Source organism: Monodelphis domestica, chromosome 4 (assembly GCF_027887165.1).
Source record: "Monodelphis domestica isolate mMonDom1 chromosome 4, mMonDom1.pri, whole genome shotgun sequence".
Classification (NCBI taxonomy): domain Eukaryota; kingdom Metazoa; phylum Chordata; class Mammalia; order Didelphimorphia; family Didelphidae; genus Monodelphis; species Monodelphis domestica.
The window spans coordinates 93,271,065-93,294,722 of record NC_077230.1 but is presented as its reverse complement, the minus strand read 5'-3'; the positions used below and the strand labels follow the sequence as shown (position 1 = coordinate 93,294,722).

The 23,658-nt window shown below is 39.7% G+C and overlaps 1 protein-coding gene across 1 annotated transcript; it reads left to right on the top strand.

The window, feature by feature from the left end:
• Positions 1-169: 169 nt before the first annotated feature.
• TM4SF19 (transmembrane 4 L six family member 19) lies at positions 170-22,739 on the top strand. Its single transcript, XM_007493866.2, has 5 exons — positions 170-368; positions 14,735-14,939; positions 16,054-16,131; positions 20,698-20,867; positions 21,534-22,739. Exons 2-5 carry the CDS (start codon positions 14,760-14,762, stop codon positions 21,781-21,783), a joined length of 678 nt encoding a protein of 225 aa, XP_007493928.2. The 5' UTR covers positions 170-368; positions 14,735-14,759; the 3' UTR covers positions 21,784-22,739.
• Positions 22,740-23,658: the final 919 nt, after the last annotated feature.

Sequence of the window (23,658 nt, the reverse complement as noted above, 5' to 3'; positions counted from 1 at the left end):
TCCTTCTTCAAAGTCACATGGAGAGAGGAGGGTGGGATTGGACAGAAAGAGGCAGCCACTTGGATGAGGAGCTCCTCTGATACAGACCATGTAGGGAAGAGAGAAGGGAAGAGGTATATGCTGAGGAACGTATATATATATCTACACACACACACACACACACACACACACACACACACACACACACACATCTTTCTTAACCCCTACACCAGACAGAGGAGCAAACCCATCATCAGGACAGTGGGACACATCTGGGGCTACAGACCAGCTGCATCAAGGAAAAGAAAACTGTGCTTTAGGCTCACACTCTCATTGGCATTCCTGGTCTTCATTGGGCACAAGGAGGAGGAAGAGAATCCCAGAGTCTTGTGAGTATCCATTGGTCTTGCTTTTTAGATATCAAGCAGGGTATCTGTCTACTCAGAAAGCTGGCATTCTTTTTGACTAGCTATGTAGCTTACCTTTTCAATGATGTGGTACACTGCCTGGCAAACAGGCAGTAGATGTTTAGACATTTAAAAAATACTTGTTGACTTAGTTTATCTAGTTGTGTTCTATAGTGAGATGATAAGGATTAACTGTAGAGGATAACTTTTGTTTTTGAAAGTTTTGTAGTTATTCATTTGTGTCTGACTCTCATTCATTCCACTTGGGGTTTTCTTGGCAAAGCTACTAGAGTGGTTGGCCATTTCTATCTCCTCATTTGACAAATGAGGAAACTGAGGCAAAGTGGGTTAAGTGACTTACCCAAGGTCACACAACTAGTAGGTGTCTGAGGTCAGATTTGAACTTAGGAAAAAGCTGTTTTCTGGATTCAAACCCAGTGCTCTCTCCACTGCACTACCCAGCTGTCCCTGTGGAAGTTTTTTCCATATTTTATCACTGGCCACCTGCCTTATTTTTTATTTTTTATATTTGGTGGGGGGTTGGCAGGTGGGAGGTAGTAAGTGACCATTGGTCATTCTTTCTATCAGAGAATAGGCAGGGCATGAGCAGAGCAAGAAACTCAGCAGTTTTGTTTTGGGCAGAGCTACTCCAACAAGCTTCAAGTGGGGAAGATGGGAGGAACACAATCCAAATGGTTAAAAAAATAACAGTTATCCGGATCTTATTTATCTACAATCCACATGACTGTGAAGGGGCCACATTTCTAGTTTTCTCTGGTCTTTATGTCCATAAATTTTCCCTTCCCTCCCAAGACACTTTGCCTTTTAACGTTTGAGCAACTAGTCTTTTGAAAAAAATTACATATGATATATACTAAAAATTACATATGCTATATTACATGTAAAAAGGGGATGGATTCACGGTAAAGAGCAAGATGTGCACTTTTTCAAAAGAAAGCTGCTGACATTTATCCATTCCTTAGCCATTCACTGAGCATTTCTTCAGCCCCTAGCATGTACCAGGTACTGTATGGGTGGTGAGAAAAGATAAATTTTTGGACACAAACAGCCTGGGAATGTTTTGATAAATGATGCTTGTTTTGATGGGTTTGGTTTTCTCTTTTTGTCCCAAATGGGAAATATAACACTTTAATTTAACAAGGTCTAAGGGGTGATGAGCAAGAGAGAAATAAAAGCTTGCTAATTGGAAAAAGAGAAGAGGAAAACAATTATCGTATTTTCAGTGAGCTCAGGATCCAAAAAAGAACAAGTGAAACTTAATTTGTGGTTAGTATAAAGAAGGTTGCTGGTCCCAAACAGATCCCACCACTCCAGAATTGGAAGAGAAGGTCAGTGAGTAGCATCTGAAATGGAGACTCAACATAAAAGGTCTGATTTTAGCCATGTGCTTCACCTACCTTTAAGTTTGAAAATGTGCTGTTAAAACAGGATAACCTTAAGGGACTCTTGATTAAAACAAACAAAAGGCTGTCCACAGTCAAGGTTGGGATCTGATTTTACATCATCCTTCACTTTATTTCCTTCATGAGTTTTTTATTGTATATATGATATGTGTCTTCATGGAGAATATAGAAATATGTATTGCATGAACACCTGGTATAACCTATATCTGACTACTTACCATCTTGAGGCAGAGAGAAGGAGAAGGAGAAGGAGGAAGGGAAAGAATCTGAATCTCAAAATGTCAGAAAACAGTTGTCATAAATAGTTTCTACATGTAATTGAAAAAAAGAAGATTCAATTAAAAAAAAGAAAATGTGCTGCTAGTAAGACTAAAGAAGCTTCTTAAATCTTAAAAATAGGCTTCTGCCATTCTCCTAAAAAAAGGAAAACATCCATTTTCTTGCCAAATTATTTATTTATAACATTGTAAAAGATTTTGAGATCCAAATTCCTTCTCTTCCTCCTGACCTCCCCTACCTATTGAGAAGGCAAGCAACAGAATATCAATTATACATGTGAAATCATGCAATAAATTGGAAAACATCAATTTGGAAAGTAGCTAATGTAGACAAGATGTACTTTTGGAAATTAGAATATGAGAACGCATAAGAAAGATTCACTGTGACTGATGCCAAATTCCATTTCATTCAGTTCTCTTCTCTTCAAATGACAACAGTTTTCCTAATATACAAATTTAATTCTCTCATTACTCAGTCCAGAAATTGTCAATGGCTTCTCTAATTGCCTCTAGGATAAAATATAAATTCTGTAGCCTGGCATTTAAAGCCTTCTATGATCTGGCTGCAACTGACCTTGCTATTCCTCTCAACTCACACTCAGATTCCCTGACTCCATGCCTGAAGTACTCTCTGTCTATCTCTCTCCCCCTCCCCCCTTTCTCCTTCTTTCCTTCTTCCTCTCCCTCTCCCCAAGACACTGTTAGTGCCTTCCCTGAGATTACCTTCCATTTACAATGTCTGTGTCTTTCTTTTATGTGCCTAGTTTTTTAAAGATTGTCTCCTCTCTTAAAAGGTGAGCTCCCTGAGGACAAGGAATGTCTTTTGCCTTTCACTGTATCTTCCCTAGCTTGGCACAATGCTTGGGACATAGTAAAAGGTTTAATAAATATTGTTTGTTAATTTACTGAAATCAGGCTTATCAAACTTTGTTTTTTTTCCTCCTCTTTGTACTCTCTAGAGACTAGCAAATAAATACTAGTTTAATGGAATACTGAAAAAGGAGAACTGGAAAATAAGAATTTGTGGCAAGTTGGGAGGCTCAGTAGATTGAGAGCCAGGCCTAGAGATAAGAGGTCCTGGGTTCAAATGTGGCCCCAGATACTTCCTAACTATGTGACCCTGGACAAGTCACTTAACCCCCATTGCCTAGCCCTTACTGCTCTTTTGCCTTAGAACCAATACATAGTATTGATTCTAAAATGGAAGGTAAGGGTTAAAAAAATCCAGAATTTATCAAGTGTTTCTGACATTTTTATATGGGAAAGGAGTGGGTGTCAATGCAGATTTAGTAAAGTTCTGGTATCCAATAAAAGGAAATATGGGAGCATCCAACAAGGGAGTATGGTGGATCTATTTTATTGAAGAAATGTGCAACGTGAAGGGCAGTCAAGGTGACTGGTGGAAACTGGTCAAGTGTGCTATATTTCTCACCCCTTTTCCTCCCAAAGAGGCACACCCTTTGGGGGCTACCAATGAAATGGGCTACCACACATGCAAATAATAATAATTTTTAAAATCAACTAACACTTATTAAGCACCTATTATATATCAGGCACTAAGATAAGCACTAGAAATACAAAAAGAGGTAAGAGACAGTCTCTGCCCTTAAGGATCTTACAATCTCGTCTGGTGGGTTTTTAGCTGTCAAACAAGACCAAGTAGGGTAAGTAGCATAGTTATTAGAGTGCCAGGCCTAGAGTTGGGAGGTCCTGGGTTCAAATTTGACCTCAGACACTTCCTAGTTATGTGACTCAGGGCAAGTCTAATTGCCTAGCTAATTGCCAAGTCTAATTGCTCTTCTGCCTTAGAATAGATATTGGGGATCAATGCTAAGACAGAAGACAAGGGGTTAAAAAATAACACAATACCAGGATTAGGCCCCTGGTTGAAGGGAGTAAGAATCCTGGATCTGGGGCCTGGGATGGATTCATTGAAGGAAGGAAGGATAGCATAGAAGAAGACTCTTGGGGAACTGGCAGCCACTTTATATTCAAAATTTCCCGCTTTCAGAGAAGGGGCTTTGGAAAGGTACTTCTGGTCTTACCCGGGAAGCTAGGTGGTTCAGTGGGCATAATACTAGGTTGGAGTCAGGTAAAACTAAGTTCAAATATAGTCACAGACATTTAGTAGCTGTATATGACCCTGGACCAATCACTTTAACTGCTTCTACCTCAGTTTCCATTGGGCTGCTGGACAGAGGGATGGAGAAGGGGAGGAAGCAGCTCCATGAGTCCCTCTGTCTTTAACTCTGGTAGGTGATGGTATGTGTGCCCAGAGAGAGATCTCTGTGTGCCATTTTTTGGCATGTGTGCCATAGGTTTGCCATCACAGGCCTAGGGTCACACAGTGACTTGAGATTGAATTTGAACTGAGATTTTCCTGGCTTCAGGCCAAGGGCTAAATTTACTATGTGCCAGAATCTTTGTAAATATAGTAGCCATCATTCTTGGGAGTTTAGTTAGTTGTTATTGATTCACTGGAGTCTCTGCACCCTTAGGTAAGACTGCACCTGTTTTTTAAGATAAGCAACAACAGTAATTTGGACAATATATCCTGACACCCCTTTTTATTCTTTTAGGCATTTTTTGCCTGGAATTCCTAACCTCTGAGCATATGCAAAAGTAATGTCACTGTTCAAGACTGAATTTTTTTTGAGGCTTCAAAGCAAATCAGATTTTGTTTTAACTGATATGTATAACAAAGGTAGGGATGGTTACTATTTGGGTGGAGAAGACTGATCTTGCTTTAAGTCAGTGGTCAACAAGTATTTATTCACCACTTCACTCCAGAGGTGTTAATCTTCCATGAATATCCCTTTTACAGGGCTGTGACCCTCCTATGGTGTCCTCTTGGAAGGAATGTTAGAGTGGTTTCAGCTTTCTCTGCCACCATGTTGGCCTGCCTAGTCCTTTGGTGTCCACTTGGAAGGATGGTGAGAAAGATTTAAGTTTTCTCTGCTACTAAGCCGCCATCTTGGCTTTGCCCAATCCTTTGATGTCCATTTGGAAGGACTGTCAGAGCAGTTTCCATTTTCTCTGCTACTAAGCCACCATCTTGGCTCTGCCCAATAATTTGGTATCTAGTTGCCACCCAGCTCTCATCTGTGGTTCCAAGAAGCTAAGGGCACACAGTGTTTACACTCAGGACTCTTTCTTAAAGATAAGCTAAACTGGGCTGAGAATAAGGGACAAGCCTCAAGTACATCCATAAGATGGGGGAAGGCTCCTCCAAGCCTGTGAAAGCTTCCCTTGGTGGAATGGATGGATGAGGACAATTTGCTCCAACTGCGTGAAGGTAGATGAAATCAGTGCTAGGAATTGCTTGAAGCTTGATCAGACATTGGTATGCCAAGTTCATTGACTGTGTTCTGGGCCATCACCAGTCAACCTGACTTTCATCTTGCCAATGGATTTCTACATGGAGTAGAAATGCCTTCCTCACTCCAGAAACTGGGCTCCATACACTGTTCTCACAGCATCTGCTGGGACCATGGTCTCTGGGAGTGCAATATTTCCCAAGATGGTGTGAGAGTGAGGCTGACAATTTGGGGAAACTCTGTCTCACTTAAATTCCATTAATGCTCCAGTCAAAAGTTATCACCAATGGCAATGTTGTCTTGGTTCTCTTCTAGTAAAAACAACAACCCACCATTTATACCTCCTATGTGCTAGGCTCTGGGGGAAAGGGCAGGGGGGAGAGAAAGTCAAAGACTAACCTAAAGAAGTCTAAATTCCAAAGGGCAGCTGGGTGGCTCTGTGGATTGAGAGTCAAACCTAGAGACAGGAGGTTCTGGGTTCAAATTTGACCTTAGACACTTCTTGGTTGTGTGACCCTGGGCAAGTCACTTAACCCCCATTGCCTAGCCCTTACCACTCTTCTGCCTTAGAACCAATCCATAGTATTGATTCCAAGATGGAAGGTAAGGGTTTAAAAAAAATGTTTAAATTCCAGTGGGGAAGACAACATGCAGAGAACTAGTTACTACTGGATCTATAAAGAATAGATTGAAGATGATTTGATGGGAGAGGCTTCTAAATTTACCCTTCGGTCTGACCCATTCATTTGCAGCTTTCCCAGAGAGGGTTTTAGTGATATCTAAGACTACCTAATCCCCAATTAGGTCTGTAATAGAAAGCATCAAAAAGGAAATGACCTAATCTGGCTGGTTCTTGTTAACTAGATGTGATGAGTTTGACTAAAATGTTGTGAGGCTACCTGATCTTATTTCATCTCTTATCTGGGAGACTTTCTAGCCCCAATAACCTAGATTTTAGAAGACTGAAGTCCAGATGCCTTGGGTAACCCTGAAAAGATGAGCCTAGAAGATAGAAGTAGGGAGCGATGCCCATCGAGACACCGTCTCTTTGCTGGAACTGGCAGAAACTACCAGAATAGTGACGCAAAAGAGATGTCAGGTCCCACAGAATAGTAGGTCAGCCCCCTGGAGACCAGGTTTTCAGCAGATGCTGTGAGAACAGTGGGGAGTGTGTGGAACCCAGCAGAGAACAAGACTAAAGACAACCACAGTTTCTAGAGCAAGGAAGGCATTTCTACTCCATTTATTTCTCACGCTTGGGTTCCTCATGCGTGATCCCTATGTTTGCTCACACTCCCTACTGCTGGTATTTGTTTAGGAAAAAGTGAGAGCCCAAGTTTATGGGAGAGGGACAGAGACAGTGGGATGCTTTACAGCAAATCTATTGTGCTTTTTTCGTTAAATGTTCTTGTTTTGAAAGGAAGGAAACCACCATTTAGTAAGTGTTTTCTATTGCCAAGTGCTGTGCTAAACACTTTACAAATGTGATCTGTAAACAAACAAGCAAATGAATGAATGAATAAAAAGAAATAACATGGAAATAGGTTTTGAACAACGATAAAGTATAACCCAGCGGAATTGCCTATCAGCTCCAGGAAGAGGGAGGGAAAGAACATGCATGAATCATGTAACTATGGAAAAATATAATAAATAAAATAAATAAACAAATCTGCTCTCATTTGATCCTCAAAGCAACCCTGAGAGGATGAGGTTATTATTACCCCCATTTGACAATTAAGGAAACTGAGGCAGACAGATTAAGTGATTTGCCCAGGGTCAGATATCTAGTAAATGTTGGAGACCAGATTTGAACTCAAATCTGTGACTCACTTCCTCACCTAGATGCCTCCTTGTTTTAAATTAATTATGGCTTCAGGCTTAGTAGAAGAAAAATACATACAAATTAGTGAAAACAATCAATGGACTTACCAAGAGAAAAACAGACTTTGCCCTTCTTCCTTTTGGGGGGATCTAACATGTAAACAGACAAATAAGTGCACAGTGGATGATGAATGAATGAATGAATGAATGAATGAATGAAAATGCATTTATTACCAGATATTGTTTTGAGTGGACTCTGTGATTCCACAGAGCACCTTGAACCTGGAGGGCCCAGGTTGGGACAGGAAGGCTCCCCAAGTGCTCACTAATTCTAATGATTTTGTGGAATAGAGAATTTCCAGATCTTCCAAGCTAGGGAACCTGATCCTAGCCCTGTGGCCATTCTAAAGAGGCCTAGCGATAAGCTGGCCTTTCTCCTTAAGAGGAGCGCCATTGATATAGGGACAAGATCTGGCTGCCCTTTGCCTTGGTTTCAAGCACCAAGCCTAATGTGGCCAGCTAGAGGCTGGCAATGTCTGCAGCTTTCTAGAATGAGGCAATAGCTTTTGGCTAGAGATTGCTGCATAAAAAGAAAGAAGTTCTCCCAAATCCAGGTGGGACCCAGGACAAATAAGGTGTTTTTAAAAAATATTTTATTTCTTTTAATTGCACGTAAAGACAATTTTAACATTCATTTTTTTAAATTTGAGTTCCAAATTCTCTCCTTCAGTCCTCCTTCACTCAGTGAGAAAACAAGCAATCCTATAGAGGCTGCACATGTTTTTGCAATGATTCTAATGCAAATCCTAACTAGTTTCAAAAAGGAGAAGTCTGATCCGCTCCGGAAGGGCTCCGTCCTGAGACTGATCAGACTCAGAGAGATCATCTTGAAATAATGCAATTAGCAAAAATAGCTGATGAGTTTCATCTCTTACCAAGCTGAACGTCCTTCAGGGGAGATGTTAAAGCGGGATTGAATAGTCCAGGACAGGTACATTTTGATAGAGAAGAGACCAGAACATGGAAAGTGCTGGCAGGCTGAGTGGGTAACTGATGGAGAGGAGCCTGAAGACACTGAGGTGATATCTGAGGGGGTGTGGGAGGGTGGCTAGTTGCCATAGGAAATCCTGCCTTCCCATATCTACCTGCAAACACTGCCCAGGTCTCCCCCATCATCAAAATACCCTTCACTTGACCCTTCCATCCCCTCAATCTAGTGCCCTCTTTCTTCTCTTTCAACAGCAAACTCCTAGCAAAGATTATCCACCTGTCCTGCCTCTATTTCCTCCCTTTCCACTTATTTCTCACTCCTTTCCCTTCTGGTTTCTTAGCTACCACTAAACTGAAACCAAACCACTCTCTCCAAGGTTACCAGTGATTTTTGTTTTTAATATTAACTCTCTAAGGATCAATTCTAAGACAAAAGACTGGCAAGGGCCAGGCAATCAGGGTTAAGCGACTTGCCCAAGGACACATGGCTAGGAAGTTTCTACCTAGCTGCCCTCAGTAGTCTCTTACCTGCCCAATTTGATGACCCTTTCCCAATTCTCCTTGGCTCTAGCTCTGGCTCTGGCTTTTTCCCTCTCCCTCTCCCTCTCTCCCACCCCTGAGCAGCTCAGGGGCTTTTCTGACCTGATCAAGTTTGCCTCTCTTTAGACATCCAGAGGGGGGGCAAAGGGGGACTAAAATTAGGAAGACCTAAGTTCAAATCTGGCCTCAGACACTTAGCAGCTATATAACTCCAAGGAGAGTCATTTAACCCTATTTGCCACAATTTCTTCATCTGTAAAATGATCTAGAGAAGAAAGTGGCAAATCATTCCAGTATCTTGGCCAAGAAACCCCCAAAGGGCATCACAGAGTTAGACCTGACTGAAAAAATCAAGAGATCTACCAGCCTCAGCTTTCCCAGGAGCAGGGATGATAGACATGTCCAACCACCCAGGCTAGTCTGACCTTGCTTATCACTCTATCTCCTCCCTCAGTGAAGAGGTTCTGATCTTCTCTCCTACCAGCCTGAGGACTCCTGCTCCCCCTTCTTGGCTGGATTGTCATAGACGTTGAATAGCCCTACCCACCAAGCTTGTCTTGGGCCCTCCTCTCTTTTCTCTCTGGTGATCTCCCACAAAAGAGAAAAGATATATATTATTAAATAGCACCACCTATCTCCCAGGGTTGTAATTCAATGAGATGCTGTGCAGATGACTTCCAGAGCTGGAAGAACCCAAGCCAGATCTCTACTTGGGCTCTAGGCATCCATGGCCAATTCCTGTTGGATGGACATCAACAAATGTCCCATAGTTATCTCAAGCTCAACATGTTCAAAATAAAACTCAAACTTTCCCCTCCTCAATACTTTGTTTTGTCTGTTGATGGGTCCTCTCATACTCATTCTTTCACTCAGCCAGGTATATAATATCTTCATAATTGCTAACATTTACATTGTACCTTTTAAAAATATGTATATATATTTAAACCTTACCTTCCATCTTAGGCTCAATATTGTGTATTGGTTCCAAGGCAGAAGAGCAGAAAGGGCTAGGCAATGGGGGTCAAGTGATGTAAAAATATGCTCAAATCCAGGACTTCAATCCCCAGAAGTCCTTGCTCCACTTCCCCAGAAGGCCCTCTAATCTCACTGAATTCTCACCTGGGCTGAGAGTAAGATGGGATATTTAAACCTGGTTGTGAATAGGCTCGGCCTCTCTTTTGGACTTCCTTTTTGGACTTGGACTTTTGGAGCAGACGCATCTCTTTCATGATGTGAGGTTATCTTGTCTAGGCCTCTCTGGCCTAGATATGTGCTTTCTTATTCTGTATTTTCTTTAATCCTTAATCTTTAATAAACCTCATAAAATATAATACTCCTTGCAGAGAGAAACTAATTTCTATCTTGCCTAAGTCTCCCCTAAATTTTTAACTGTTACAGTGACTTGCCCAGAGTTACAGAGCTTGGAAGTGTCTGAGGCCAGATTTGAACCCAGGACTTCCTGTCTCTAGGTCTGGCTCTTAATCCACTCCCCCTTGCACTTAAAAAAAAATCCTTATCATCCATCTTGAAATCAATTCTAAGTATTGGTTCCAAGGCATAAGAGTGGTAAGGTCTAGGCAGTTAGGGATACGTGACTTGTCCAAGGTCACATGGCTAGGAAACATCTGAGGTCAGATTTGAACCCAGGACCTCCCATCTCTGGGCCTGAAACCCTTACATTCTCTCTTAGAATTGATACTAAGTATTAGTTCCAAGGCAGAAGAGAGGTAAGGGCTAGGCATTTGGGATTAAGGGATTTGCCCAGGGTCACACAGCTACTAAGTATCTCAAACCAGATTTGAACCCAGGTCCTCCCAACTCCAGGCCTGGTGCTCTATTCATTGAGCCCCCTTACTGTCCTGAATGCTTTTTTAATATGACTTTATAAATGCACACATTTTTAATGCTAGAAAATTTTGTTCTCTATAGAGAATATAGAGTATATTTGTTTTATGATAAGGCAAATGTCCTGTGTTACAGTGAGTAGAAGATCAAAAGAGAGAATGGATTCAGGAATAACAATAACATGGGAGTGTGAATTTTATATCCTGGGTACATAAATGCATTGTCTTAACTTTGGCCTAGAAAAGACAGTTAACACTGGAAAACGCTTCATCTTTCACGCCTGGGACAGCTGCCAAGAATCAACCTCAGCCAGCTCTAGTTGGGCCAGTGCCTGACTTGTCTTATCCAGGGGACAGAAGGGTCATCTGCAGGCAGAGAGAGTTTGAGATGCTGTAAAACATCTCAAGATTACCATGGCAACATCTGGGTTTAAAGGATGTGTTCACTGCACTGGAAATCATCTTAGAATCCTTGAAAGCACTGCTTGGTTTCCAGATACAATCCAATCTGCCATCTTCCTCCTATTCCACTTTGGGTCCAATTCTCTGTCCACAAGCAATGGGGAATATCTGTACCAGTGTCCTAACTCAACAGACTGGCTAGCCAACTGCCCAATATAGTTTGGAAGCCCCATAGATATTAGTTTGTTTGGGAGGAATTTGTTGAGGGCTTTATGGATTTTCCTCTGAAATAGATGCTGGCACATAAGCTACATTTGAGCAAGGGAGGTCCTAAGTCTTATTATTTGAGTGTCCCCTTTTGGTGTGTGAAAATGATTGTTGATTTATAGTTAAGAGTTTAAAAATCACAATAGAAATCATTATAATCAAGCATTGTAACCAAGTTTTAAGGCTTTGAGATGTAGAGTATTATTGGGTTGATCTAAGGCCATCCCTCAATTAGTGAGCAACCCAAGATGTCACTTAAGAAAGATGGAGCTGGGTGGCTAAGAGGTTTGAGATGGGAGGTCCTGGGTTCAAATATGACCTCAGACACTGACTAGTTGTATAACTGTGGAAGAGAAAAAGTCATCAATTACCAATCAAAATAGTCCCTTATTATAGTAACCCTGGATAAATCACTTAATCCCCATTGCCTAGTCCTTAGTGTTCTTCTGCCTTGGAACCAATACGCAGTATTGATTTTAAGATGTAAGGTAAGATTATTTGTTTATTATTTATTATTTTATTTTTTTAGAAAATATTTTTCCATGTTTCCATGATTCATTTTCTTTCCCTCCCCTCTTTCCTGTTCCCTGATCCCTCCCAAAGCCAATAAGCAATTCCACTGGGTTGTACAAATGTTATCACTCGATACCTAGTTCCATATTATTCATTTTTAACCATAGAGATGAAACCCCAAGTCATATATCCATATAAAAAAGTGATGTCATAAGGAGATTTTTTTTAAAGAAAGAAAGAAAGATGGTTGAAGGATAATTTAACCTGATCACAAGATGTTTTCCTATACTAGGCTCCATTGGTACAGGGAATGATAGATAAGGAAACTTCTGGAGAATAATTAAGTCTTTCATAACACCAGGGACTCTAGAAAGTCTCTGGTCTGGTAAGACATTCTGGGTCCATTTCTGACAAGAGGATGTGACCTAATTTGATTTTTCTAATCACCATAATGTTGAAGACTCATGATCAGGTGGTCAGCTAGCATAATGAAGAACCAATCACAATCTTAGTTTGGGGGACATTTCTGGAGCTTATGTAGTCACTAAACTATATAAAAAAGCTATTCTAATTGCATCAGGGGTCTTTGTTTTTTGAGAGGCTATTGACCTCTATTATTGGTAACCACTAACCTTACCAATGAATACATAAGCTCTGATCCTTTGAGCCCCAGTCTCTCATTATTGCAGATTTATTGTGTAGCAGAGTGAATCAATCCAACTATTTTGGAGAGCAATTTGGAATTATGCCCAGAGAGTTATAAAACTGTGTATACCCTTAGATCAAGTAACCCCATTGCTGGGTCTGTTTCTCAAGGAGATCAGGGAAAAAAGGAAAAGAATCCTTAGGTTCCAAAATATTTCTAGCAGCTCTCTTTATGGTGGCAAAGACCTGGAAATTGAGGGGATACCCATTAACTGGGGAATGGCTCAACAAATTGGTATATGATTGTGAGGGAACATTGCTGAGCCATAAGAAATGATTGCAGGCTGATTTTTTAAAAACTTGGAAAGAACTACGTGGGATAAAGACCAGCAAAATGAGTAGAACCAAGAAGACAGCATACAGATTTAATACTTGAAGAATAAATGTGAATGTTACCTCCAAAGAATGAATTGAAAGGTGGAAGCATGAAGGAATGAAGGGCATAATATGTATGTACATATTTGTTTTCCAGATGATACCTTCTCCAGGGGATGGAGGGCTGAGACACTCATAAATAAATTCTCTTAAAAAAATAAATAAAATAACCAAGTGTGCTGAAGAGGTTTCAAGACATTACAGGAGATGCTTGTTGATTGAATTAATAATCTCTACTGCCCAAAAGGCCTGATGAACTCTTCTCTGATCAGACCAGTTCTAGGATATTGTGTTTGTACAGTGAACTGCCCTCTGCAACAAAGATTTTTAAAAAGGAAAAAATAATTCATTCAGCAAAACCACCCATAGATCAGCCAGAACGGACTGAATATATGATATTCTACTCTGGGTGCCTCATTTTAAAGAAGGATACACATAGTAATAGGCGAAATCCTGTACTAGATGCCTCTTCTTTAGAAAACATATTGGCAAACTGGAGAGTGTGCAAAGGAAAATGAGTGGAAACCCCAGATTTAATGTAGGGCAGGAGCCTCTGGCCAGAAGAGAGGCAGAGTGGGGATAGATTAGCTGTTGTCAAAGACCTGAAGGATTGTCACCTGGGAAAGCAATTAGATTGGTTTTGGTCCTGAAGGACAGAATTAGGGAAAATGAATGAAAAAAAAAAACCCTCATGTTTATTTAACAGTTAATGAGTGTTGGAGGCAACTGAGTGGCTCAGTGGATAGAGAACCGAGCCTGGAGATGGGTTCAAATCAAAGTGTCTGGCCTCAGACACTTTCTAGCTGTGTGACCCTGGGCAAGTCACTTAAGCCCAGTTTCCTAGCCCTTACCACTCTTCTGCCTCAAAACTAGTAGGTATTATTGATTCCGAGACAGAAGATAAGGGTTAACACAAAAGAAATGAAGCACTAGAAATGGAAATGGAAAAACAAAACCCAATTAGTGGAAGTTGTAGATTTTGGTACAATACAAGCCTAACAATGACTTCTCCTGGGCTGTGGAAGGCTGAAAGTGCTTTTCCTTTGTTTTTCCATTCACCAACCACTCTCAGCTTTGGACACATGGATTGAGGTCAAACTTAACCCTCCTATGGGACTCTTTATGACTCATCCCAGAACTCTGGAGAAAATTCTTAAAGCTTTGATTTGACTCTGGTCTAAGATCTTCCCCAAAAGGCAGGAATCCGTTGTAACCTGTAGATCTGGGCAGCCCCTTATTTCTTGTTCACAAAAGAAATGCTCACCACAAGATTCACCTGCAAGCATTGACCAAAAAACAAAACAAAACAAGACAAAGAATCAGCCGTAATAACTCCAAACTCCTGTTATTATCTCTTGGGAATTGGTGGAACCACTTAATAGCCTTTTTTTAGACCCACTGAATAGGCACTTTACATTTCCAGTTCTGCATTCTTTAAACAATTACCTCAAGGGCTTCTAGCCAGCCAGGCCCCGGCTTGGACTCATCCATCTCTCTGTTGTCATTTTCTCCAGTGGGGAAAATCCTGCCACCAGTCAGCTCCAATTAAGAGTGTTCAGAACACTCAAATTCAAGAGGCTGCCTCCTAGCCCAGACATCTCAGTATCACTGACTGATGCTCAGAAAAGAAATATAGTACAGAAGGCATCCAGGGCTTGGTGATGGGGCTTCCTCAGGTGCTGTTGGGTAGCAAGGGCTCTAGCCGCCATATGCTTCTGGCCATGGTCCTAGCACCTCATAGCCTCTCCTATTGGTCCTTACTTTCTGTGATTTACTGTGGAAGAGAGAAATCTCTTGGTCAAGACAAGAGGGATGGGAAGGTTGATTGAAAGTTGGAACCATGATAACCTTCCCTCTTCTTCTATCTTTCAGAGCACAGTTCCTGCCCCAACCTGTGATGGCGTGTTCTCGGTCATGTTCCCGCATCCTGGGGGTCAGCCTTGGCCTCTCAGCCCTATTTGCTGCTGGGGCCAACCTTGCTCTATTCTTTCCTGACTGGGAAGTGACCTCTCTGAGGAATGGCCTTATAGGCAAGCATGCTTTGAGGGGCTCAGGCCTTTGGGGAGGGGGCCTAATGGTAAGTGGACCTATTTTTTCTCCATGCTAGTCGTCTTCTCTGCTCTTTCTCATACTGGGTGTGCAATTATGTCAAAGAGAGTTTTTTTGCTGAGGGTCCAGCAGACCAATCTGAGACCTGAAAGGGCCTCAAGGGAACCTGAGAACCAAGAGAAAAAAGAATCTTTTGGACTGAGTTGCCAAAATACAGTTTAGAGAATGTTGGGCATATTCCAACTGGGGTAAGAACTATGAACTAACTCTTGTCAGCATGATCAGCAGGGCTAAATTGTGTTGTACTAATGGTTTAAAACTTAATATGGTGGGGGCAGTGGGGTGGCTCAGTGGATTGAGAGCCAGGCCTATAGACAGGTGGTTCTAGGTTCAAATCTGGCCTCAGACACTTCCCAGCTGTGTGACCCTGGGCAAGTCACTTAACCCCCATTGCCTAGCCCTTACCTTTCTTCTGCCTTGGAGCCAATACACAGTATTGAGCCTAAATTGGAAGGTAAGGATTAAAAAACAAAACCAAAAGGGGGCATCTGGGTGGCTCAGTGGATTAAGATCCAGACTTAGAGACAGGAGGTCCTAGGTTCAAAATCTGGCCTTAGCCACTTCGTAGCTGTGTGACCCTGGGCAAGTCACTTGACCCCCATTGCCTAACCCTTACTACTCTTCTGCCTTCGAACCAATACACAGTATTGATTCTAAGATGGAAGGAAGGTAAGTATTTAAAAAACAAACAAACAACAACAAAAAAACTGAATACGGGCAGCATTGTGGTGGCTCAGTGGATTGAGAGCCAGACCTAGAGAGGGGGGATGTCCTGGGTTCAAATGTGACCTCAGACATATCTTAACTCTGTGACCCTGGAAAGGTCACTTGATCCCCATTGCCCAGCCCTTACTGTTCTTCTGCTTTGCAACCAATGCACAATATTTGATTCTAAGACAGAAGGTAAGGATTAAAAACAAAAACAACAAAAAAAAACCACCTGAATAAAATTCTGGAATATAGGATAATCTTATAGATTCAGGGTATTTGACTAGCCTGCTGAGCATGAAGATGGGATCCTAAAAACTACAAGAAACCTGGTTCTTCTGCTCCCCCCTTAACTCTTACTTTTTTTTCTGTAGGTGTTCTTGGCATCTATTCTCATCTCGCTGGTAGGCTGGCGCCAGGGCTGCTTCAGGAACAGTGGGGCCTGCAAAAGCGTAAGTAGTTCTTTTGTTCTAATTCCTATACCTCTTTTCTTTGGTTCATTGCTTTGTCTGATAGAGTCTTTGACTTGGGAAAGTGTATGATACATCTCTGTATTATCTAGCTTTATATAATATGTATATATATGTTCTACGTATGCATATTAAATTGTATCCAATGGGTGTCTATATAATATAGATGTTTTTATTTTCATCTATAGTGAAGATAAAAATCTTCAGGTTATTTTACTTCACGAATGTCAGAGTTGGAAGGGAACTGAGAGAAGTCAAGACCCTCATTTTACAGATATGTAACTGCGGTCCAGAGTCATATAACAGTTATCCATAAATCTGTTTTTCAGTCATGTCCTACTTTTTGTCAGACCCCATTTAGAGTTTGTTTGGCAAAGATACTGAAATGGTTTTCCACTTCCTTTTCTATCTCATTTTACAGAGGAGGAACCGAGACAAACAGGGCTAAGTGACTTGCCCAGGGTCACACAGCTAGTAAGTGTCTAGTGTCAAATCTGAACTCATTAAGATCAGTTTTCCTTACTTCATGCCTGGCGCTCTATTCACTGCATAAAGGCCTAGCTGCCCTTTATCAAGAAATATCAGTTGATAAAGTATTATTATTATTATTTCTCACAATCAGCTTTCACAGCGTGTCAATTATTAAAGTGGTTTCCATATTTGTTTCAGCTTGCAAAGGTTGTTTGCCTTGCAGAAGAAAAATGAATAAAATTTCTGTATTATGAGTTTGGGGGAAGCATCAGCTTCCTAGAAAAAGTAACTGTAGAGGTTAAAGAAAGAGAACTACAAGGTTATAAAAATAGAGATCCCCAGGCTGAAAAGGGTAGGATGATCCTTACTGATTTCTGTCTTGAAGGGGACCTCCACTATCTTAGGGATTCCCTACCAGGATATCTGATAAGACTAGCTATAGAGAGAGGACATCTCACTTGAACCAAACTGAGCTTTAGCAAGTCCTGAGGCCTCAAGGTTAACACATTCTCTCCCAGATCACCTGATATCCTGTCCCTATTACTCAACATCCCAAATAAGGAAAGGTGACTGAGCACTGATAGGCTTCTTTTCTAACTGTAATATTGTCATCAAGCTGTATAAAACCATATAAATATATATATATTTTTTTCTAAACATTGAAGTCTACCTAGCAACAAATGCTAATTAAAGATTTTATCTTCCAGCCTTGCCTCCAGTCAAACAAACCCAGGGGGGGAAGGAAGTACTCTCTGGGAGGATCTTAGGATCTTTGGTTTGAGAGATTCCCCAAGTTCTCTTTTAATTTGTTGGCCCACATAATTTTCTTATATTATGTGATGTCTCTGTCATTATAATTTTAAGGGTTTGAGATCAGATTAGAGGATTAAAATCCAAGTTCTATAGGGAACTGACACAAATATATAAAAAAACCAAGAGCTATAATCCAATGAAATGAAAAAAAAATTCTTAAAAGAATTACAAAATATCAACAACTCTATGAAAGATTGGTCCAAATCAACTAATAACAAAAGATATCCTAATCAATATAATTCTGAGGTTTTATGTCAAACCTAACAAAATGGCAAAAATGACAAAAAAGATAGGAATAATCAATGCTGGAGGAACTTCTGGAAGAAAAGCACACTCATACACTCTTGGTGGAGCTGTGAATTATCCAATCATTTTGGGAAGCAATCTGCAGTTATGCTAAAAAAAATGATTAAAATGACTGCCTCCTTTGGTCCAGGTATTTACCCAGGCTAGGTATATACTTTATTAAAGTCAAAGAGAAAATAATCATGGAAGTGCTTTTTATAGTATCAAAGAACTGGAGACCAGGTGGGTGCCAATTGAGTTGTGAGTGCCTAAACAAATTCTGGTGCATGAATGTAATGAAATATGAATGTATCATAAGAAATCATGAATAGGAAGAATTCAGAAAAGCATGGAACAATTTATAGGAACTGACAAAATGGCTCTAGACATTTTCTCTGGATTTTCTCCATACCTGGAATACCCTCCCTCCTTTGATATGATTACTGACATCTCTTTCTTTGAGTCCTATCTTAAATCTCACCTTCTACAGGAAACCTCCCCTGACCCTTCTTAATTTTTGCACCTTTCCTTTGCTAATTATTTTCAATTTTCAATATTAATCCTACTTGTAGCTTGTTTCATGTCTATTTGCTAGCTTGTCTCCTCCATTAGATTATAAGTTCCTTGAGGGTAAGGACTTTTTTGTATACCCAACACTTGGCATAGTGTCTGACATATAGTAGGCACTTAATAAATATTGATTGACTGATACAAAGTGAAATAAAACCAGGGAGACAATATACATGGTGCTTCCAATAATATAGATAGAAAGAACAACAACAAAAAGAAAGAATTCTGTAATTATAATGACCTAGTTTGTTCCAGGAGAAGAAATCTGTTCTTTGTAGAAGTGGTGGACTGTGGGTATGGAGTAGTACATCTATTATCAGCTTGGGTCAATGCGATGGTTTGTTATGCTGAACTTCTCCATCCTCAATTTTTCATTTTTTTGCTACAAGGGATGACTTGCTGGTAGAGGAGAAATACATTATGAAATATAGGTGTTATAAAGATAAGAGATAGCAAGAATAATCACAATTTTTAAAATTAAAATTTATTTTTCACAATTACCATTGGAAAACATTATTTTTAAAAAGAAGTTTTAATGATACCTTTTGCTTTTATACAACAGTTTTTTGGGAGTATAACCATTCCCTTCTTCAATGAACCCTTCCTCCTAAAAGGGGAAAATGGTTAAACAAAAGCAATTGACATAGTGATCATATCTAACAGTATATTCAATGTTTCACACCCATAATCCCCCACCTTTCTGCTAAAAGTTGGGAAGTACTCCATCTTCTCTGAGATAAGGATTGGTTTTTACAATTATTTGTTAACCAGCTTCATTTTGTGTTTTTTCATCTTTATTATTATACTTATTGTTATTGTTCTTAGCTTGCTTCGTTCTTCACCAGTTGACATAAACCTTACTGAGTTTCTCTGAATTACTCATATTTCTCATTCCTGAGTGTACAACAATATGCCACTGTAGTAATATACAATGTGTTCAGTCATTCTCCAACTGATGTACACACGTATACTTTGTGTCCATTTTTTTTTGTCACAAAGAAATTCTTTTATTGTCGCTATTTTGGCATAAATGGAACCTTTCTTGCCTTTGATGTTGCTGGAGTCTGTGATCGGTTGTGAGATTTCTGAATCAAAGGGAATGAGCAGTTAAGAGCCCTTTCTTGTACAATTTTAAATTGTTTTGCAGAATTCATTGTGAATCTTTTAACTTAAAACCCAAACCTTCTGGAACACATGCATAGCTTTTGTGTATTTTGAGCTTCAGGGTAATTTGGCTTTAATGGAGAAACTATTATATGACTATGTTTTCTAATGTTGAATTCTTGTATTCTGGAAGAATTGTACGCAATAACAGCAAGGATGATCAACTGTGATCGACTCAGCTACTCTCAGCAATACAATGATCTAGGACAAATCTGAGGAATTCGTGACAAAGAATGCTCTCTGCCTCCAGAGAAAGAACTGTGGGAGATGGAATGCAGATCAAAGCATACGCTTTTTTACTTTACTTTAGTTGGGTTCTTATTTGGGCTTTTGGTTTCAGATGAGCATTCTCTTACAAAAATATGAAAGTAGGTTTTGCATGATAATACATGTATAATCCAGATCAAATTGCTTCCCATCTCTGGGAAGGGGGAAGGAAGAGAGGGAGGAAGACAGTTTGGATCTTCAGAAAACTTATGTGGAAAATTGTTATTACAGGTAATTGGAGAAAATAATATATCCTTTAAAAAATAAATTTTTTTAAAATCATCTGATTTCTTTAAGAAATTAAAAGATTTGAAAATGAACTATGTTTGGCATGAAAGTATAGGTATAACCTATATTACACTATTTACCACCTTGAGGAGGGGGGGAGGGATGAAGGGAAAATCTGAATCCTAAAATATCAGAAAACAATTGTCAAAAATTGTTTCTACATGGAAATGAAAAAAAATTTTTAAGTTTATCTAGTGAGGTCAAAGGCTGAATCCAAATCTTCTGTAAAAGCTTTTGAAGTAAAGGTGTGAAATGTGGCAGCTAGGGTGGCTCAGTGAAAAGAAAGCCAAGCCTGGAGTCAGGAAGACGTGGGTTCACATCTGGTTTCAGGCATTTCCTAGATAGTCCATCACCTTGGACAAGTCACTTGAATCCAATTGACTAGACCTTATAGCTCTTCTGCCTTACAACTGATACTAAAACAGCAAGTACAGGTTTTAAAAAAAGGTTTAAGCATCTGCCATGGAGATGGATTCCTTGCAAAGACATTAAAGCACCTGTTTCTTATAATCTAGTCCTGTTTCATGTTCTGTGAGGTCCTGAGGGTCATTCCATCACCCACATCCTCCTAATTGTGCTCTTGGGGAAGCGAGCTAGCCCGAGACACAGGCCACTTGCCTGGGCAGCACTATAAGTGAGAGGATAATTCTGTCTCACATGTGGCTTCCCTCTTTTTCTCTTCCTCCATAGATGCTTGTTTCTCTGCTGGCGAGTTGCCTGGCTTTTTTTGGAGCCTTTGTTTGCTTTATCACATCTGGTGCGGCCCTGAAGAATGGCCCTTTCTGCATGTTTGATGTTTCCTGGTCCAATGAGACACAAGCCTCCAAGTACGGCTATCCATTTCAAGACTTGACCGACAGGTAAATAGGATGATTGTCATAGCTTTGGAGCCCGAAGGGACTGTAGAAGTCAAATGATAGCCTTAGTCCTTTCCCAGGAAATGAGAATACTCATTCTAGTTTCTCATCCTTCTTTTTCTTAACTTGTCCTTGTCAATAACACCATTTCTTTTGTTTTTTTGGTATTTAGTTCTTTCAGTCATGTTTGAGTAAGGTTACTGGAGTGGTTTGCTATTAACTTCTGCAGCTCATTCTACAGAAAAGGAAACCAAGGCAAACAGAGTTAAATGATTTGTCTAGGGACACACAGCTAAGACGTGTGAGAGGGCCAGATTTAAACCCAGGTCCTGGTGCTCTCTCCACTGTGCTATGTAGCTACCCTCCAATTTAAATGCTTATTGAAAATTTTAAAATAATGCTTATCAAATGATTGCTTCATTAGAGCATCCAACTCTTTTGACACAAAATTCTTTTTTTTTTTTAGGTTCTGAAGTCTTACACTTATTTCCTCTAGCTTTGAGCTCAGTGAAGTGAAAACGTAATCTTGTACTAGAGTTCTATACTTGAGCTGTTTTATGAAGTCTCTGTTTCTAGATTGTCTGGATGTCTTAATTTTATTTGTTTCCTTTTCGGTTTCTGATCTGGTTCATTCCCAATCTGTTGGTTTTCTTGTCTTTTTTGGGATAGGAATTACCTTTATGACCGTTTTCTTTGGGATTCAGTCTGTCTCGAGCCTTCGAGAGCTGTCATCTGGCATGTAACTTTCTTCTCCACACTCCTGGGTGTCAGCGTCCTCCAGATTATGCTGGTATTAGTCCAAGTAATCAACAGCTTCTTGGGCTTCTTTTGTGGCTTCTTTGAGAAGAGAGAGGTAATTTCTGTTTTGGGTGCCTCTAGAGCAAAATGGGTCTTAGTGTCCCCTAGGATTCCTCCTTAGAATTCTTGAGCTAACATTTACTTAAGAGTTTAATGTTTGCAAAAGGGGTTTGTATATATTATCTTATTTAAGACTTTCAAAACTCCGTGAGATAGGTGCTATTGTTATCCCCATTTCACATGTAAGGAAACTAAGCTTGAAATAGGTTAAGTGATTTACCTAGGGTCCTGGTTATTATGTGAGGGGATTGATTTGAAGTCAGGTGCTCCTGGGTCCAAGCCCAGCACTCCATCCCTTATATCACCTATGGTTGATCTAGAAGATAGAGACAGAGAGTCCAAACAGTTAGGAACTGGAGCTGAATATAGATAAAGGATTGTGTGTATGTGGAGGGAAGAGCACTCTAAAGATGTTCAAGGACTAGGGAGGCAAAGCACATAGATGGAGAAAAATAAAGGAGAAGAAAGTCCTAGAAATAATGTTAGGGTAGAAGAGAATGCCAAAAAGAAAGATTTCTGGACAATTCCACTTATTTTAGTATATGTACTGCCAAAGCAAGCCCCCATTTATTTTAGGAGAGATAGTTCAGATGCAATTTAGTTGCTAGCAAGATGTCTCTGGGGGATTTTCAGTTAGGATGACTTAAAGGAAATTGTGGCTAAACAATTGAAAAAATGTCACTTGCTCATGGATAGGTCTAACCAACATGATAAAAATGACAATTCTACATAAATCAATCTACCTGTTCAGTGCCATACCAATCAAACTACCAAAAGTTATTTCATAGAGCTAGAAAAATAATAACAAATTTCATCTGGAAGAACAAAATTTTAAGAATATCAAGGGAAGGAGGTCCTAGGTTAAAATCTCGCTTTGTATACTTCCTAGCTGTATGACCCTGGGCAAGTTATTTAATTCTAATGATCTAGCCCTTATCACTCTTTTGCTTTGGAACCAATATTTGATATTGATTTTAAGATGAAAGGGAAAGGTATAAAAAAAAATCTGGTATTAGCTAAGAGAGTAGTGGATCAGTGGTTGGGTACACAATAGATAATAGAAAAAAAATGACTATAATAATCTAGTGTTTGATAAACCCAAAATTTTAAGTTTCTAGGATAAGAACTTACAATTTCACAAAAACTTCAGGGAAAACTAGAAAACAGCATGGCAGAAACTAGGTATAGATCAACATTTTACAACATATAATAAGATAAAACCAAAATGGGTGCATGATTTAGACATAAAGGGTGCTACCATAAGCAAATTAGAGGAGCATGGAATAATTTGCCTGTCAAATCTATGGATGAGGGAAGGACCAAACAAAAGACAGAGAGCATTACAAGATGCAAAATAGATAATTTTGACTACATTAAATTAAAATGTTTTTGTACAAACAAACCAAGATTAGAAGGAAAGCAAAACTGGGGGAAATTTTTTACAGCAAGTATCTCTGACTAAGGCCTCATTTCTCAAATATATAAAGAACCGAGCCAAATTTATAAACTATGAATCTTTCCTCAATATTGATAAGTGACCAAAGGATATGAACAGGCAGTTTTCAGACAACAAAATCAAAACCATCTAAAGCCAGATGAAAAAAAAATGCTATAAATCATCATTTTCTTTTCTTTTTTTTTCCATTTGAATTAGTTTATTTAGTCAATTTAGAATATTATTCCTTGGTTACAATAATCACATTATTTCCCTTCCTTCCCTCCACCCACCCTTCCTTCAGCCCATGTGCAATTTCATTGGGTATTACTTGTGTCCTTGATCAGAACCCACTTCCATGTTGTTGTTTGCACTAGGATGTTCATTTAGAGTTTACATCCCCAACCATATTCGACCCATGTATTCAAGCAGTTGTTTTTCTTCAGTGTTTCTACTCCCACAGTTTTCCCTCTGAATGTGGATAGTGTTCTTTCTTATAGA

Bases quoted from the DNA above. Each gene is read 5' to 3' on its own strand.
- TM4SF19 (XM_007493866.2), top strand. From the start codon at position 14,760: ATGGCGTGTTCTCGGTCATGTTCCCGCATCCTGGGGGTCAGCCTTGGC. The intron at 16,132-20,697 runs GTAAGTAGTTCT...CTTCCTCCATAG, and splicing joins ACAGTGGGGCCTGCAAAAGC to ATGCTTGTTTCTCTGCTGGC. The intron at 20,868-21,533 runs GTAAATAGGATG...TTTTTGGGATAG, and splicing joins TTTCAAGACTTGACCGACAG to GAATTACCTTTATGACCGTT.